Source organism: Phocoena sinus, chromosome 9, assembly GCF_008692025.1.
Source record: "Phocoena sinus isolate mPhoSin1 chromosome 9, mPhoSin1.pri, whole genome shotgun sequence".
Classification (NCBI taxonomy): Eukaryota; Metazoa; Chordata; class Mammalia; order Artiodactyla; family Phocoenidae; genus Phocoena; species Phocoena sinus.
The window spans coordinates 27,409,655-27,426,481 of record NC_045771.1 but is presented as its reverse complement, the minus strand read 5'-3'; the positions used below and the strand labels follow the sequence as shown (position 1 = coordinate 27,426,481).

Genomic DNA, 16,827 nt, shown 5'->3' with positions numbered 1-16,827 from the left:
TAATAGGATTTAATTGAGGGACAAGTTGAAAATCCTGGCAATGGGAAATATAAATGTATTACTCCATCTGGTGGTCTGATGAAGTAATTTTCTGAAATATTTGATGTAAGCACATCCTATCTAATGTCAATGAATGTCAAATCCCCAATTTCCAAGGTGATGTTACCTCTGCATCCACAAAGGAAATACTTCTTAAATTGGCGATGCCACAAATATGGAAATATGCTGAGATGATGTAAAGTTCAGAGTATAAGTTCTAAAAAGCAATTACTTAAGAAACATGACACTATCCTGGCTTGAGAGCCATTCTTATGAAAAAAAGAGAAGGTTTGGTTGAACCAAGAATGGGAGTTGATGGTGTGATGTATTTGCTAGAAACATTAGCAGAACAGTGTTTAATCATATTAGGGGACGTTTTTAGTATCACAGTACTAGTCATACTACTGTTGGATTACTGTGTTCAAATCTGGACATCATATTTGAGCTGGACCATCTTCTCAAATCTGGATCATTTGAAGAAGACATAAAAATGTACAGGGCATTCAGAGCACAGTATATAGTGCTCTGAATACAGTATGATGAGTCTGTAAGTTATACAGTATGATGAGTCTATAAATCATATCATGGGAGGAATAAGAAACTGGAACTGGTTAAGCTAAAGAAGTGTAGGCCTAAGGAGGGCATGGTAGATGGCTTCCAACATTAAATGGCTAATGGAAGGAAAAGAAAACACTAATTCTTTGTTGCTCCAAAAGTTGGACCCCATGCATCTAAGTTAAAGAGAGGCAAGGCTGAAGGTTGACTTAGCATGAAGGGGCTACCCAACAATCAATCAGCTGTCTCCCATATGCTGTGATCTTCTGCTTCTGAAAACACTATGCCTAAAAGCTTAGGAATTGTATAAAACAGAATTCCCATACCAGTTAAAAGACACCTTCAAGTGACCTATCTATTTCAAAAGTCAATTATTCTATATTTTAAGAAGTATTTTTTACTTTTTTTTTAATTGAAAATTTAGTCACACAGTTTGACTAAAAGAAGTCCCAGGGAGTCCCTGGCCTGGCACCACAACATGTCATTGAAATAAGAACTGAACCGTGAATTATTCCATAGAATTAAATTCTTCCACAGCATGGAATCAAGTGGTAAACACCCTTGGCCCCAAAAAGAAGTAACAAAAAACAATAGGCTCCTAATAATTCTCCTATTCACTCATTACAAGGGGGATATATAAGATGGCAGTAAGTAAGGCAACAACTTAGTTCATTTCATTTTCATTTTTACATTACCTTCCTCTCGGAAACCCATTAAAATAACAATAAACATATATAAAATGTAACACACATGTTTACATTTCTGTTTTCAGGATCCAGTGCCTTCCTTTTTCATGACTTATTCCCTCCTATTGGTAAAGCACATCCTTGAATACAGTGATTTTCAGACTGGGGTAACATGTATACTTGGATGTACAGACTTTTCAAAGAATATATGGGCATGGTTAGTTTTAAGGGGATTTATTTGCTGATCTCAACTCCCATATGTTATTTCTCCTAAAAGTGACCTGCTTAAGAAGATGATTTTGGAGAGGTTCACTTTTCGTAATCACCCTTCTCCCACGTTACAACAGAAAGGCCTGGTATGTGACAGCTGTCAAATAGTTCCACATCAATGAATTTAAAGCTTTACACTATCCTGCGTCGTTCTCTAATTGTCTTATATGTATTAAAGTCTCATGCATTAAACTAAGCTCCTTATAATTTTACAATATACAACATTAGGGACAAAATAGAGACAAGGCAATGTTTACAGATCTTGTTTGCAACTTTGCTTATTTGCTTCTAGGCTTGCCTAAAGTATTTGTTCACAAACTATAAAATATTTTTGTAAATGTCAGTTACAAATAATGTCATAAAAATGCAAAGTTAAGAGTCAGTATATGTAAAATGTTATCAACAGAAAAGGTTATTGGAATGAGTTCTTTAATAAATCTGAAAAAAATCAGCTTTCAATAAAAATAGTATTTCTTGTAAGGTAAGGATTAGCAACCTGTTTTTTGTAAAGGGCCAGATATGCGTCACATAGTCTTTGTCATAACTAGACAACTGTGTTGTGGAAAAAAAGCAGCCAAAGACAATATGTAAACCAACAAGCATAGCTGTTTTTCAATAAAACTTTATTTACAAAAATAGATGGCAGGCCAGATCTGCCCCATGAGCCATAGCCAGCTCCTGTTTAAAGGAATTTTTTTTTAAAAAGTTTACCAGATTTCCTTTGTCGACGGCCCAACAAGTCTGTAACTGCTTTTCGAAATTTTTTTGCTTCTTCTTCATTGGCAAAATTAAGGGCAACTTGACAGGTCTGAAATATTTTCATCAAAAAAGGTAAACAACAAAAACCACAAATCTAGCTTTACTTAACAAAAAAATTAATAACCAATAGAAGTACACTCTGAAGAAGAAAAGTTTCACTTTATTAGCAGACAAGAACTTACTTTATGACTTAAAGTTATAACTTATAACTTAAGAAGGCAAAAAGCATAGAGAAGGTAGAGTAAAAGAGTACTATTAGAGAGGTTACCTATCACAGTAGACACTCAAATGTTAAACTGAATACTTCATCTTCAATTAAAAGAACAAAATAGTAAATAGAATTTGATCCTTCAAAAGAGCTCTATAAACATTTGGATTTGAAAAGGCAAACGCTGGAAACATTGATCAAATGCAGATCAACCCTACGTTTTTCAGATATTATTTAAATTATAACCTTAATTCATGTAAATTATTAGAAGTGTGGAAACACCCTGCATTATTATGGCATTTAGTCCACACTTTTATATATGTACATATATTTGTATACAATCCAGAAAAATGTGAAAAATAACAAATAAGGAAGAAAACACTTTTTGAAAAGATGGACATATCATCTAATCCAACCTTTTATTGTAGAAAATTTAGGAAATACAAATATGAAAACAAAAAAAATTAAAGTCACCCATAATCCAGTCATTCAGACAAGTCCTGTGAGTGTATGGTATAAAAATCCTTCTACTTACTATATTTTAGTACTCTTCTAGATCATATTCTTTCACAAAATAATTTGAACAGCAATATAATCTTCAATTTTTAAAAGTTACCATGGATTAGTGGTTTCACTTTTATAGATAAGAAAACTAAAACTCAAGAGAGGTTAAACTATTTGTCCAAAGTCACACAGAGGTAAAACTATCTGACTAAAGAAAGAGAAGACGAAAAAACAAACCTCTTTTCTACATACCAAATTACATTTACAGTACTCTTTGAAACCTTTTTTTTTCCTTTAAAATCTTAGCCATTGCTTCCTACTAAGCCATAATATGGAGGCTTTTAAAAGTAAAATAATTCTTTATATTTTATACAATGTTTACACAAAAAGCTCAAAATTACTTTCCATAGACAAATGTAACAGTAATTACATTAAACAGGGCAATAAAGAAAATATGACTTACATCTCCAGCAAAGGTATGAAAATATCCTCTAGGACTATTATATACAAAGTTATTGTATAGCTCTTGTTCCCACAATAGTTTCCCATCCTAGAAAAAAGTAAAAGTTAAAGTAAGAACTACCAAAAAGTAAGCCTCTTGGAAAAAAAAAAACACACACACACACAAAAACAAAGCAGATGGGCCTTCCCTGGTGGCACAGTGGTTAAGAATCCACCTGCCAATGCAGGGAACGTGGGTTCAGTCCCTGGTCTGGGAAGATCCCACATGCCGTGGAACAACTAAGCCCGTGCACCACAACTACTGAGCCTGCGCTCTAGAGCCCGCGAGCCACAACTACTGAGCCCACGCACCACAACTACTGAAGGCCATGAGCTCTAACGCCCGCGTGCTGCAACTACTGAACCTGCATGCTGCAACTACTGAAGCCCGCGTGCCTAGAGCCGGTGCTCCGCAACAAGAGAAGCCAGGGCAATGAGAAGCCCACACGCCACAACAAAGAGTAGCCCCCACTCGCTGCAACTAGAGAAAGCCCGCACGCAGCGACGAAGACCCTATGCAGCCAATTAAAAAAAAAAGCAGATGACTCATATTAAAGAAACTTTATATTAATACTAGCTTTTACATACACACAGCCCACATATATGTATAATACGTAAGTAACATATCACATAATTTAGTAAGTAGTAACAGTAAATACTGGATAATGTTTCTTTCATAAAAACTACATACCAAGTGAGTTGAATTCAGTATGCTAAGATATAATCTCATTAGCCAAGCATTTCCAAATATAGTTACTTGGCCAAATACATAACCAAACACTTACTAGATCATCAACGTTAGACAGAAGGGGTAGGATACTTTTATATATGCACTGATTATCAATGCATAGTTCCATCAGCAGTACTTAGACTGTATGCTATCAAATATTACAGAAGGATTTCATTCTTTTCCTCAATTCTGTAGATGCTGGGAGGGTCAAATAAGTCTTCTCTGTACTGCTCATTAACAATCTTTGAATTTCTAAGTTTTGCAGAGTGGTCTAATTAAACATTGGTATAAACAGTATCAATCACGTGCAGAAGGAGACTGAGGATTAAAGTGCACCGAGGTTAAACTATGGTTAAGAGATCCATGGTGACTGTCATATTGATAGCTGTAGTACAAGAAATATAATTAACCTTAAACCAAAGGTAGCCAATTCTACTTGGCTAATTCCAAGTATTTAGCAATGGCTATCTATAATTGGAGATGAATGGTTAGAGAAATATAATCATTGCCCTATTCTGGTTTTGTTGTTGTTGTTATTTTTTTTGCGGTACGCGGGCCTCTCACTGTTGCGGCCTCTCCCGCTGCGGAGCACAGGCTCCGGATGCGCAGGCTCAGCAGCCATGGCTCACGGGCCCAGCCGCTCCGCGGCATGTGGGATCTTCACGGACTGGGGCACAAACCCGCGTCCCCTGCATCGGCAGGTGGACTCTCAACCACTGCGCCACCAGGGAAGCTCCCATTGCCCTATTCTGAAATGCAAGGTTCTACATAGACCACAATTTTACAGTATTTTAAAATGCTGTACACACATTATGACCATTGTAATAGAATCCCTTTCTTCTCAGTGGAGTTATATGTACATTTGATTTCTAAACAGTGCTTCTCCTTGGTGGTGAGAAATAAATATATCCAAGGACTTAGGAGTGTCTTTCAAACTATGCATGTGTTCCCCATCCCCCAGAATCACTGCCATAGTAAGTAAGCTACTGTTAGTAACAGGAGTATGCCACATCTCTCAGCTGTCTTGGGGTATGGAGAAGGGGATGTTACAAATTTCTAATGTACAAAGTGCAGTAACTTAAATATCATTTAATCTCAGGGGAATACTCTGCAACAGATCCAGATGGTTATCCCATTTTACAAATAAGTAAGCCGGAGCCCAGGGAAGTAAACCAGTTTGAATACAATCTGTCTAACCATAAGTATCATCCAGGAGTTCAAACTCCGTTTTATTTTTCTGTAACTACAATCCCATTATACTTATAGCCACATATGAATATTAAGCAAGGAGGCTTACCCACGGAAAAGATTTTAAAAGATAAATGGAGACTTCATCTCAGCCAAAAAATTATTTTTAGTGACTATCAGAGATGAATTCCTGACAAAGGGCATCCAATCTAAGACAAGGTGGATTTATGTTTAAGAGTGAGGGATACAGAGCTGTGAAAATCGGAACATACCTATGTTGACAAACAACATAAAATGGGTAGCAAATACTTTATTACAGATATTGTATAATGCTTTAAACCCAGGCCGAAGTAAGTTAAGTACACACCAGGCTAAATATACTTTTGTAGCTCTCTGAAAGAACTATATACACTAGTCTGTAATGGACAGGATGGGATAAAAAGAGTATCATTAGAAAAGGAGAGAATGTGGGAAAAGCTCAAGACCCAAAGGAATAAAAACAGACAAACCAACAAAACCTTTAATGTGCAGACAGATAAAATGGGGAACTATTCATGTCCTGGTTTAGAATGTATTCCCAATTTGGTCACAGTGCCCATGGTTCAATATCTAAAACCAAGCTTCACTCTTCTAGCATAAATATTACATACAGGATAAACAAATCTATACTATTATAAATTACAATTGAGGTAGAAAACCCTACAGTTTAAGTGGAAGCAAAATAAAACTCACCTTGATATCAAATATTCTTAAAAAATAAGATCTCTGTGGATTGTCCTTAACAAGACAAGCAACACCACTGCACTTCTTTGACCACATACAGTTCCGATCTGCTGCATATAACTGTACCACTGCTGAAGACATAGTCTGCAAAATATAAAATTTATAGCCATTAGGTTCAAAATAACACTAGGATAACCACAGCTTCTGCTAACACCTTGACTGCAATCTCGTGAGAGACCCTGAACCAGGACCCCCTGCCAACCTGCTCCTAAATTCTGGACCTGAAGAAATAAACATTTTTGTTATTTTAAACTACTTTTTGAAGTAATTGCTTATGTAGTAATAACTAATATAATAACTATACTAAAAATAATTATTGAAAGCTAACATTCATTTAGGCTTAAAATGTGTAAGGAATGTGCTAATACGCACTTTAAGATATTGGGTTGGCCAAAAAGTGCCTTCGGTTTTTAAGTAAAAATAAAAGACACATTTTTCATTTTCACCAAGATCTTTATTGAACAACATATTCATCTTTTTATTCCATCTTCCCAAAACTTATCACCTTTTTGAGCAGAGAACTGTTTAAGGTGCCTTTTACAGTCTTCCGGGGAAGTGAAATTTTTTCCATTAAAAGAATTTTGTAAAGACCAAAATAAATGGAAATCTGAATATGCAATGTCTGGTGAATATGGCGGATGAATCAGAACTTCCCAGCCAAGCTGTAACAGTTTTTGCCTGGTCATCAAAGAAACATGAGGTCTTGTGTTATGCTGATGAAAGATTATGTGTTTTCTGTTGACTAATTCTGGACGCTTTTCGTCTAGTGCTGCTTTCAGTTGGTCTAATTGGGAGCAGTACTTATTGGAATTAATCATTTGGTTTTCCGGAAGGAGCTCATAATAGAAAACTCCCTTCCAATCCCACCATATACACAACATCACCTTCTTCGGATGAAGACTGGCCTTTGGTGTGGTTGGTGGTGGTTTACTTTGCTTGCCCCACGATCTCTTCTGCTCCACATTATTGTACAGTATCCACTTTTCATTGCTCGTCACAATTTGTTTTAAAAATGGAATGTTTTCATTATGTTTAAATAGAGAAGTGCATGTGGAAATATGGCCAAGGTTTTTTTCCGCTTAACTTACGTGGAACCCAGACATCAAAGCAATGAACATAAACCAAGCTGGTGCAAATGATTTTCAGCGCTTGATTTGGATATTTTGAGTATGTCGTCTATCTCCCTTGTGGTATAACACTGATTGTTCTCAGTTAATGTCTCGATTTGATCACTATCAATTTCAACTGGTCTACCTGACCATGGAGCATCATCCTGTGTGAAATCTCCAGCACGAAACTTCGCAAACCACTTCTGATCAGTGGTTTTGATCAGTCACACTTTTGATCACTTTTGATCAGTCACAGCACCTTCTCCATATGCTGCACAAACTTTTTTTGCGTTTCGGTTGTGTTTTTACCTTTCTTAAAATAATAAAGCATGATATGCTGAAAATGTTGCTTTTTTTCTTCCATCTTCAATATTAAAATGGCTACACAAAAATTCACCAATTTTGATAAGTCTTTTTTTAAATGCACACTGATATGACAACTGTCACATACAATCTAACAAAATTGTTTGCAATGAAGTTAAAGACAACTAAGTGCTACTAGAGCCATCTTATGGAAAAAACCAAACGAACCTTTTGGCCAACCCAACATAACTCAATTGTTATTACTATTATAACCTCACTTTATGCTTGAGAAACCCAAGGTTAAAGAGGATAAATAATTTGCCCAATATCACACAGCTGAGCTGAAATTCTAATCCAGGCAATTTGTGACTTTAGATCCTGTATTCTTACTCCCTGTACTATATACTGTTTTCCAATAAAATGAACATTTGATCAACAAAGTAGTAGTATCAGTAAAGTCTGACATCCATGAAGCAGTTAACCCCTTAAGTAAAGATACTAAGTCAAACCTGAAAGCAAGATTTATGTTTACTAATTACAGTGCTGGAAACTTTGAACATATTATCATATTGGAAGATAAATTCTAACATCTCCTTTTAAAAAAATAATTAATTAATTAATTTTTGGCTGTGTTGCATCTTCGCTGCTGCGCGCAGGCTTTCTCTAGTTGCAGTGAGCGGGGGGTACTCTTTGCTGTGGTGCGCTGGCTTCTCATTGCGGTGGCTTCTCTTGTTGCAGAGCACGGGCTCTGGGCGCGTGGGCTTCAGTAGTTGTGGCTCGTGGGCTCTAGAGCGCGGGCTCAGTAGTTGTGTCTCACGGGCTCTAGAGTGCCGGCTCTAGAGTGCAGGCTCAGTAGTTGTGGCGCATGGGCTTAGCTGCTCTGCGGCATGTGGGATCTTTCCAGACCAGGGCTCGAACCTGTGTCCCCTGCATTGGCAGGTAGATTCTTAACCACTACGCTACCAGGGAAGCCCAAACATCTTTTTTAAAGATGATAAAACTGAGGGGAAAAAAAAGATTTAAAGTGAACTGCACCTGGCCATACAGCTTGAAAGCTATACTGAAGATATGGAAAGTGATTTGAGTGACGACTGTCCCAATTATCCCAAGGATATACCTAACTAGTACTCTTTTAGATGCACAGTAAAGAAGCTAATTCATTACATACAATGGACACCTTAGAACGTGCATTAGGGTTTTCCAGTACACCACGCTGCCACCTCCCTCATGACTATATCATGAACCAGTGGAAACTTTCATTTAACTCTAATTTAAGTTTCCTGTATATTATAATCTAGAATGTTAACTATTCAATCCCAGTTTCTGTAAGAGTTAATACACCCATTACTGGTACAGCACTTACAAATCTTCTAAAAATGGTAATTTTTTCTGATCCAGCAATCTCACTCCTAAATTAGAAATTCAGGAAACAATTTAAAATAAAACCAAAAATTGTATTTTTAATATAAATATAAAAACCAAAATAGTTATATGAATATATATTAATTATGGTTTTTTAAATAACCAGAAATAGGAGACAATTAAGTAACCTGGTACATCAGTTCAATGAATACTGGGCACTGTAATAAAAAACAGACTACATTAAGATTTGGAGATGACATTGTTTTGGGTTACTTAACTATGCCTAGGGAATGCCCTCCTTTGACAAGAGAATTCCAAAGACCTATTCTACACACGAGTCTTTTCTAATAATAATAAAGTCAGAAATGTAAGATCAGTGACTGCTGGAGATCAGAATTTCAGAAGAACTTTCTTTCCCAGATAACAGTGATCGATGCTGTTTTTAACTTTTGCAGACCAAACTCATCTTTGAATTTCATAGACGGTCATGAACAGGACACAAAGCAGCAGGAAAAGTTCCACAAGAGCCATTTTAAAAATTATGTAGATAGCTTAGAAACTAGGACATTGGGTTTTAAAAAAGCAGATTGAAGAATGTGGGTGTGCCGTTGGCCTGCTCAGAACACACCAGTGTGCTGCACGTGCACAGCCTCAGCATGATACCTCCACAGGCCCCCGACCCTAAACCCCTAGCACTGAAACCATCAGAAAAATGGATTCTGCACACATTATACAAAGATGTTAAAGACCAAGCTGAAAAATTTAAAAATCAGATGAGAAAATTTGTTTTCCAAGGAAAATTCATATAAATTACAGCCCTTTTTAGTATGGTGCTGTCAAACTGCAGTCACTTCTAAACAGAAAAGCAATTAGTAAACTAGATACCAAGAAAAAGTTCTAAGAACCTTACTTTACGTTTTAACTGGAAAATAAGAAGTTACAGCTTGCAAAAGAAAAAAATGTGCTATTAAATAGAGTATGAAATTCCATTATGGAAATCCCCTTGTCAAAAGAACCAAATATTAACAATGTAAAACACTGTCTGGATGTATATGTGAACTTAATAACAACAACAACAAAACCCCCCAAATCCCATTTAAACATTTACATAAATTTAAAACAAAATCTAAAACATCTGCTTTTAAGAAATAAAGACCCTGGAAACAATGTTATAGTTTTCCACACAAACATGTTTGGCATTATAAACAATTCATAAACTTTTAATACTAAAGAACCCAACTAACCAGCAATTTTCAGTAATGGGATTTTCAAAATTTTGCTACAATGTTATTGTCAGTCTAAGTGTGCCTATTTCATTCCTTCTTATCTTAACCTGTCAAAAGTCTGAATATTATATACTATAACACCTTATAAAAGCCTTTTCTGACTAATTCAGAATAATTATAGTAAATGCAAGAAGAGCATAACATTTAATATACAGATGCCAGAAATAATAACAGCAGTGACTATCCCTAGAACTCTAGATTGACAGTGGCTTAATTAAGTTTTTAAAAACATTCCTTCCATTCCTTTAAAGTAATTATAGCTAATCAACTCTATTACTTTTTGTCTTTCATAATCAAGAAGGTATTCTTGAAAAACAACCTAAGGACAAGTGCTTAGAAAAGGAAACCTATTTCTTATTAGCTCAATAATGTTAGGGTTAAAATTTGTTAATTAAAAGGGGAAAAAAGTACTCTATCAATTTTTGTAGAAACAGAACCTGCCCTATCTCACACATTCCTGATATTTCAGTAGTGAGTTACTGCAATAAATAGCACATCCGTCCTCAGAACTTTCATTGTCAAGGGCAGAAATAAAATGGAGGATGAATTCTGGGATGTGAATCCCTCCCACTCTCCTTCAGCATGGCATGTCCACCTCTCTGGGGCTGACTGCACCAGTCAAGAAGTATTTGGCTGATTCTCTAGGTTGAAAACGACTGCTTTTTCTTCGTGTTTCTAGAGTACCTTTCTGTGTATTTTGTATAAAATCTTGTCATGTGACAGATCTTATTCTAAAATAGAATTTTCTATACTGATTTACTATCCGTTAAGTAGACTGTAATTCCCTTAAGCACCTAAAATAGTTTTGTAAGCCTATATTTCTACGTCACCTATACTTTGCCCCAAGTAAGCAGACACGTGTTAAATTAAATTAAAAATTGCATACTATGATTTTGATAATGATACTATGATAATGAAAAAGAGATTGACCTTTATTTTAGGATACACACTCTGAAGTATATGGGGCATCATATCAGCAACTTATTCTCAAGTGATTCAGAAAATAATATTATGCACGTATATACACACAGAGAGTAAAATGTTATAAATGGTAAAATGGTAACCCATGGTAAAATGTTATAAATGTTTGACAAATATATTCGAAGGATATACAGGAATTCTTTGTACTGCATTTGCAACTTTTCTGTAAGTTATGAAATTATTTTGAAATAGAAAATTTTTAAAAGCACAAATGATTCAAAACAATGCAAGACTCTTAACCCCCTTCCACAGTCATGACAGGCTTGCGAAGGTGGCTCTCTTCTCAGAGTCAATGCTACCTCTACACATGTTAGCCACTGCCACTCTGACCCAAAACTAAGAAACCTGCCACTTCTTCCAAGTCCCTCTATACTAATACTAACTTTGTTAAAAGGAGTTTCATCTTGAATAAGACTCAAATCATATTATCAGAACAACCACACTATATAACAGGTCAGAATAAGAATTTTAGGTCAAGAAAATAGATTTTTATTTTAGAATCAGCTAATGACAGGGAAAAGACTGAAAAACACCAGGAGTTACAGATCCTTGCTTGACAACTGTCTACAACAAGTACTATGACTTAATACTGAATAATTGTCTACAATGATTACTGTTTTAATAATCAAAAAAACATACAATGGTGTTAAAGAAAAAATTTTTAATATATTTTCAATGAATATGAAAAATAAACTGAGTATGGAAAAGGAAATCATATGATTGAATAAATAAAAGTCTTTTCTGCAATCACAATGGCCTAGATTAATAGTCAAAAGATTTCAGCTTTTGGGCTTTCCTGGTGGCGCAGTGGTTGAGAGTCCGCCTGCCGATGCAGGGGACACAGGTTCGTGCCCTGGTCCGGGAAGATCGCACATGCCGCGGAGCGGCTGGGTCCGTGAGCCACGGCAACTGAGCCTGCGCTCTGCAACGGGAGAGGCCACAACAGTGAGAGGCCCGCATACCACAAAAAAAAAAAAAAGATTTCAGCTTTTTTTACGTGCATGTGTGGTCCCAAGTTCCTAAAAATGAATCTGGGAAAATCCATCCTAAGTTTTCTTAATACATAAAAACTAAGCTTTAAATATGTTCCTAGATACTCTGATGACACATTCACATGAAATGTCCCATTATTATCCTGAACATGAAATTTTAATATGAAACATAAAAGAAATTTTAAAAGTAAAGAAAGATAAGGAGTTTGGTTATTCCTCAATTAAAAAAAATTTAACTGTAAAAAATTTGAATTCTTATAATTACTTAATTATACAGTGATCTCAAAGAACAATTTCCTAAATAATTAAAACACCACCTAAGTTACATGGCAACCTAAAAACCCAATACAGAAACCACCCATTTAAAAAACAGAAACAAGATTCATAAGTGGTGAGCACCAGTAAAAATTATCCAGAAAAAGAAAACAAATAATTCACTTTGGAAAGAAGAGATTTTTATTACCTGGTAATTTCCACAATGAGAAATAACCAAAAGAAGAAAGAAAAAAAAACAATAGAAAAGGTAGAGATTGAAAAAGAATACATCAAAGACAAAAGGCTCCACAAGGAGTAGTAATCTTAAAAAAGCAAAGCTGGAGGACTGGAAGAGGAGGAGCACAAAAGCAGTAAGTAAAAAGCAGGATCCCAACAGTGAGGAAAAATGGAGCCATATAAAAGCAGCTACTGCCTTAGGACCAAGCACAAGTAGTCTTTTAGGTCTTATTAGCTATTTAAGAAAACTGGTGCTGGATGTATTCATTCATCAAATGTTTACGGAGCACCTACTATGAACACAGGACTGATCAATGGGGGTGGAGGAATAAAAGTGGGGTCAAACACAAAAGTGAATTAGATAGACACGGTCCTCGTGAAACATGAGTTCTAAAGGGCAAACAGACATTAATAACTACTACAAATGCTATAAAGGAAAAATCCAGTATGCAAGGAGTGTGTACAGTCTACCGAGCATGGAAAGGCTTCCCTAAAGTGACACTACACCTGAAGGATGAAAAGGGATGAGTCAGGTGAGCAAAGAGTTGGGGGGAAGTGGAGAGGAAACAGCATTCTAGGTAGACACATCAACAAAGACCCTACCACGGGAAAGTGCTAGGGGAGTTTTAGAAGCTGTTTGGGGTGGGAGATAAGAAAGAGTGGTATGGAATAAAGTTACAGCCAATATTAAAGCAACATCAAACAGTTCAACTCCGGTTGAGAGAGATAAACAGAGATACACAGTTTGGAGATGTGGTACAGCGGGTTAATCGTTCCTGTATTGGCCCTTGATTCCTCTCAGAATCCAAGTTCTTTTATAAACTCTCCTCCCCCACTGACCCTGGGCTGGGTATGTCTATACGACTTGCTTTAACCAGTAAGATTTCAACAAAGTAGAGCTTGAAAAGTACTTGCACATTGTGCCTTGCCTTCTTAGAACTGCTGCCCTGGGGTAAAAGACCACATGGAGAACATGGGCCCAATCATGTCACCTGCCCTTGCTGAGCCCAGTTCCCATCAGGCCTGCCAGGTGAATGCCACTGCATGAGTGAGCCCAGATGACAGGAGAAGACTAAACACCCAGCCAGTCCACAGAATCGTGAAAAATAAATTGATATTGCTTTAAATCACAAAAATTTTAGACGCTTTGTTTGTGGCAATACATAACAGATGTTGGGGATTGTTTTAAGATACTAAAAAGCACAGTAACCTATAATAGGTAACTGTAGCTCCTGCCTCCATTCCATTTATATTGGACCTGTGTTTAAAATTACAAGTAAAATCATAAAAATTCTAGAGCTCACTCTCATTACCAGTACACTCTCTTTTTTGAAACCATTTAAGAAATCACTTTATAAATGAAAGCCTTACTACAAGATATACGCTGTGCAACAGACGAAGCTCACTCAGTAAACTCACAGCCACACATCATCTCATATGGTGCCTGTGATTTAAATTCATACATCTAGAACACTGTAAATTATATGGCACAGATCTTCAGCATTACCTGCAAATGCTGGTATTTACAGATGCTAAAACTACAAATGGCAAGGCTTACTGTATTCTTAATTTTCTACTTCAAGGATAACTATACACAGATTAAAGCTCTGAGAGGGATACTGATCTCATTACAGACTGGGTCATGTTTGCAAGCAGGTGAGGACACTGTTAAAAGTGTGAGCACACAGGTATGGCTTGCTCTCTTCTGCTTCTCCCTTCCCTGCCGCTTAAGTGGACCTACTTAAAAGGAGTTTTTCTCTTGTTGCCTCTTCCCTTTGTCTGCTTCTCTCTTGCAAGGTCAGTTGGCTTATGGTAAAACCTGAAGTTTAGGATTGGGTTTTCAGGGAATGAAGGTGGGAAGGGTTCCCTAGGATGCTCACCTCAGCTAACCAAAGTTTAACGTTACCAGCTGAGACCCAAGCTCTCTGATGACAAACAATCCCCTCATTTTATAGATGAGGTCACTTTATTTGCCAAAGGTCATATATTGGTCAGCTCTGGATGCATTTTCCAATTAGCTCCTCATTTTCTATTCACTGTACACCATACTCATTGATTCATCTAGTTCCTATATTGTCATATTTTTGCCCTATCCCATCTAAATGATTCTCTAAGAAAAATATACCCTTAATATAATTTTATTTCTCTACTGATCCCATTTGGTTTAAGATTCTTACCTTATTTTGGGGGAGGGAAGGGAGAGGCTGGCAGTGGTGAAGGTGGTGGGAAATAGAAGATTGCTAGTGCCTGAGAGAAAAGGATCTTTGTGAAAAGAAAAACTTCAAACAGATATACATTCTATGTCCTGAGGACACAGGTAGATTTATCATGAAGTCAGTTAGGTTTAAGTTATAGGCAGATTTACCATGAAGTCAATTAAGTTTAAGTCAGGTTAAGTTAAGTTTCCTTTACTTGGAAAAGTCCCTTATAAGGCTTAGCTTATTCTCCTTTGAGGACACATGAAGTAGCAGCAACCCCTCTCATTCCCAAGGGATCCTCTCCAGCTATCCCTGGCGGTGATCTTGGTATTTCCACCAATGATGCCTTATCCCAACATCTGCCCAGCCCCAGAAATAACCTGTCCCTCTTGGACCACATGATCCACGCAGACCCAACCTTTAACTCTAAGCAGAAGGATCTGAATAAGTGCTGTCCAGCTCCCTGCTGGGGAAGGAATACTATGACCAAACTTCACGGACATTTCTGGGGGTGGTGGCAGCGGTCCAGCCAACTGAGATCAAAGAGGTGGAGTTTTCCCAAGGCAAGAAGCACCCTCTAAGCAAAGTGAAGGAAATTAGAGATGTGCCATTACCTGTAACTGCTTTCAAAAAATTTCTTTCAGCTTTACAACTATCAATAAATAATAAGAAACAATAAATTTTGATCAAATGTACTAAGCAGGAATCTTTTTCTGCAAAGTGCCAGACAGTTAATATTTTAGGCTTTGTGGGCCATTTGGTGGTCTCTTTCCACTCTACACTGTAGTGTGCAAACCCAGCCACAGATAATTTGGAGATACTTGTGTTCCAATAAAATTTTATTTACAAACTCAAGCAGGCTGGATTTGGTATAGAGGCCATAGTTTGCCAAGCCTTGGACAAGAGGAAAGATTTTCTCTATAGAAAATGTAAGATTGTTGTCATGTAAAGAGGCGACTGATAAATATGTGGCCAAAAACAGTAGATAAAAAGTATTAAGGAGGTGTATCAGTCAGTAGTAGCAGAAATAAGCTATAATAGTAAGGAGCTACTTTTCTGAATTTTGTAATGTTTATGGTATTTTTTACTTGTTGTGATCCTTTCTCATACTAAATAACCATTCATTTTTGTATTTAGTTTTTGATTCTTTTTCTTAAAGACAGCCTCTCCAAATTGAATAAGTTTCAGACCACAAAACCTGGATCAGCCTTACCTAGAGTGAGAAAATGATGCATCAATTAGAGCAACAAAATTCTGAATCTAAAGAAAATGAACTATCTAAGCCAATATATTCCTTTTGCCAAACCAAATTTAACATAACTATTTTTTAACATACAATGACCTTTCCCACTAAGAAAACAGGCTAAGCAACTTAAAAAAAACCCACTAAATAAAACAGGCTGGAAAGGCCAGTTATGTGTTTTGCGGGGGGGAAGGAGGGAGGGGATGCTTTTATAGTCAGATCCTTCATATAACATTCTTAATAGATGACTAAATAGCATTTGCTTGAACGCCTGCTGTAATGAGGAGCTTACAACTTGAGGGAAAAAACTATCTCATCATGGAGCAGCTCAGTTAGAAAATTATTAATATGTAACCTAAACCTGTTTTCCTAGCAATTACCACTCATAGGTATTTTAATCTTTAATTATCCATTTAAACACCTGTTGAGTGTTTGCTATGTGATAGGCACAGCGCTAGGTACTGTAGCTACAGCAATATAGAAGTGGAGGTGTGTACTGTCCTCACTAATTACAGCGTACTGACTCCTGTGTAGCAGCAAGAACATTCACTTCCCTAGAGATGTGTCCCCACAACCCTATTCCTCAGGTCATCTCCTTTCCAGCTAAAATTTATATCGATCATTCATCATCTGACCTG

At 36.6% G+C, this 16,827-nt stretch overlaps 1 protein-coding gene across 3 annotated transcripts in view; it reads right to left on the bottom strand.

Annotated features, from left to right (window-relative positions):
* The window catches only part of WASL (WASP like actin nucleation promoting factor), a 67,332-nt gene that overhangs the window by 29,153 nt on the left and 21,352 nt on the right, over positions 1 to 16,827 (bottom strand). For all 3 annotated transcript variants that reach the window (XM_032642822.1, XM_032642821.1, XM_032642823.1), the window contains exons 2-4: positions 6,173 to 6,307; positions 3,485 to 3,571; positions 2,262 to 2,358 (exon numbers count right to left, since the gene is read on the bottom strand). In XM_032642822.1, the coding sequence (XP_032498713.1) occupies positions 2,262 to 2,358; positions 3,485 to 3,571; positions 6,173 to 6,307 (319 nt within the window). The remainder of the gene's footprint in view (positions 1 to 2,261; positions 2,359 to 3,484; positions 3,572 to 6,172; positions 6,308 to 16,827) is intronic.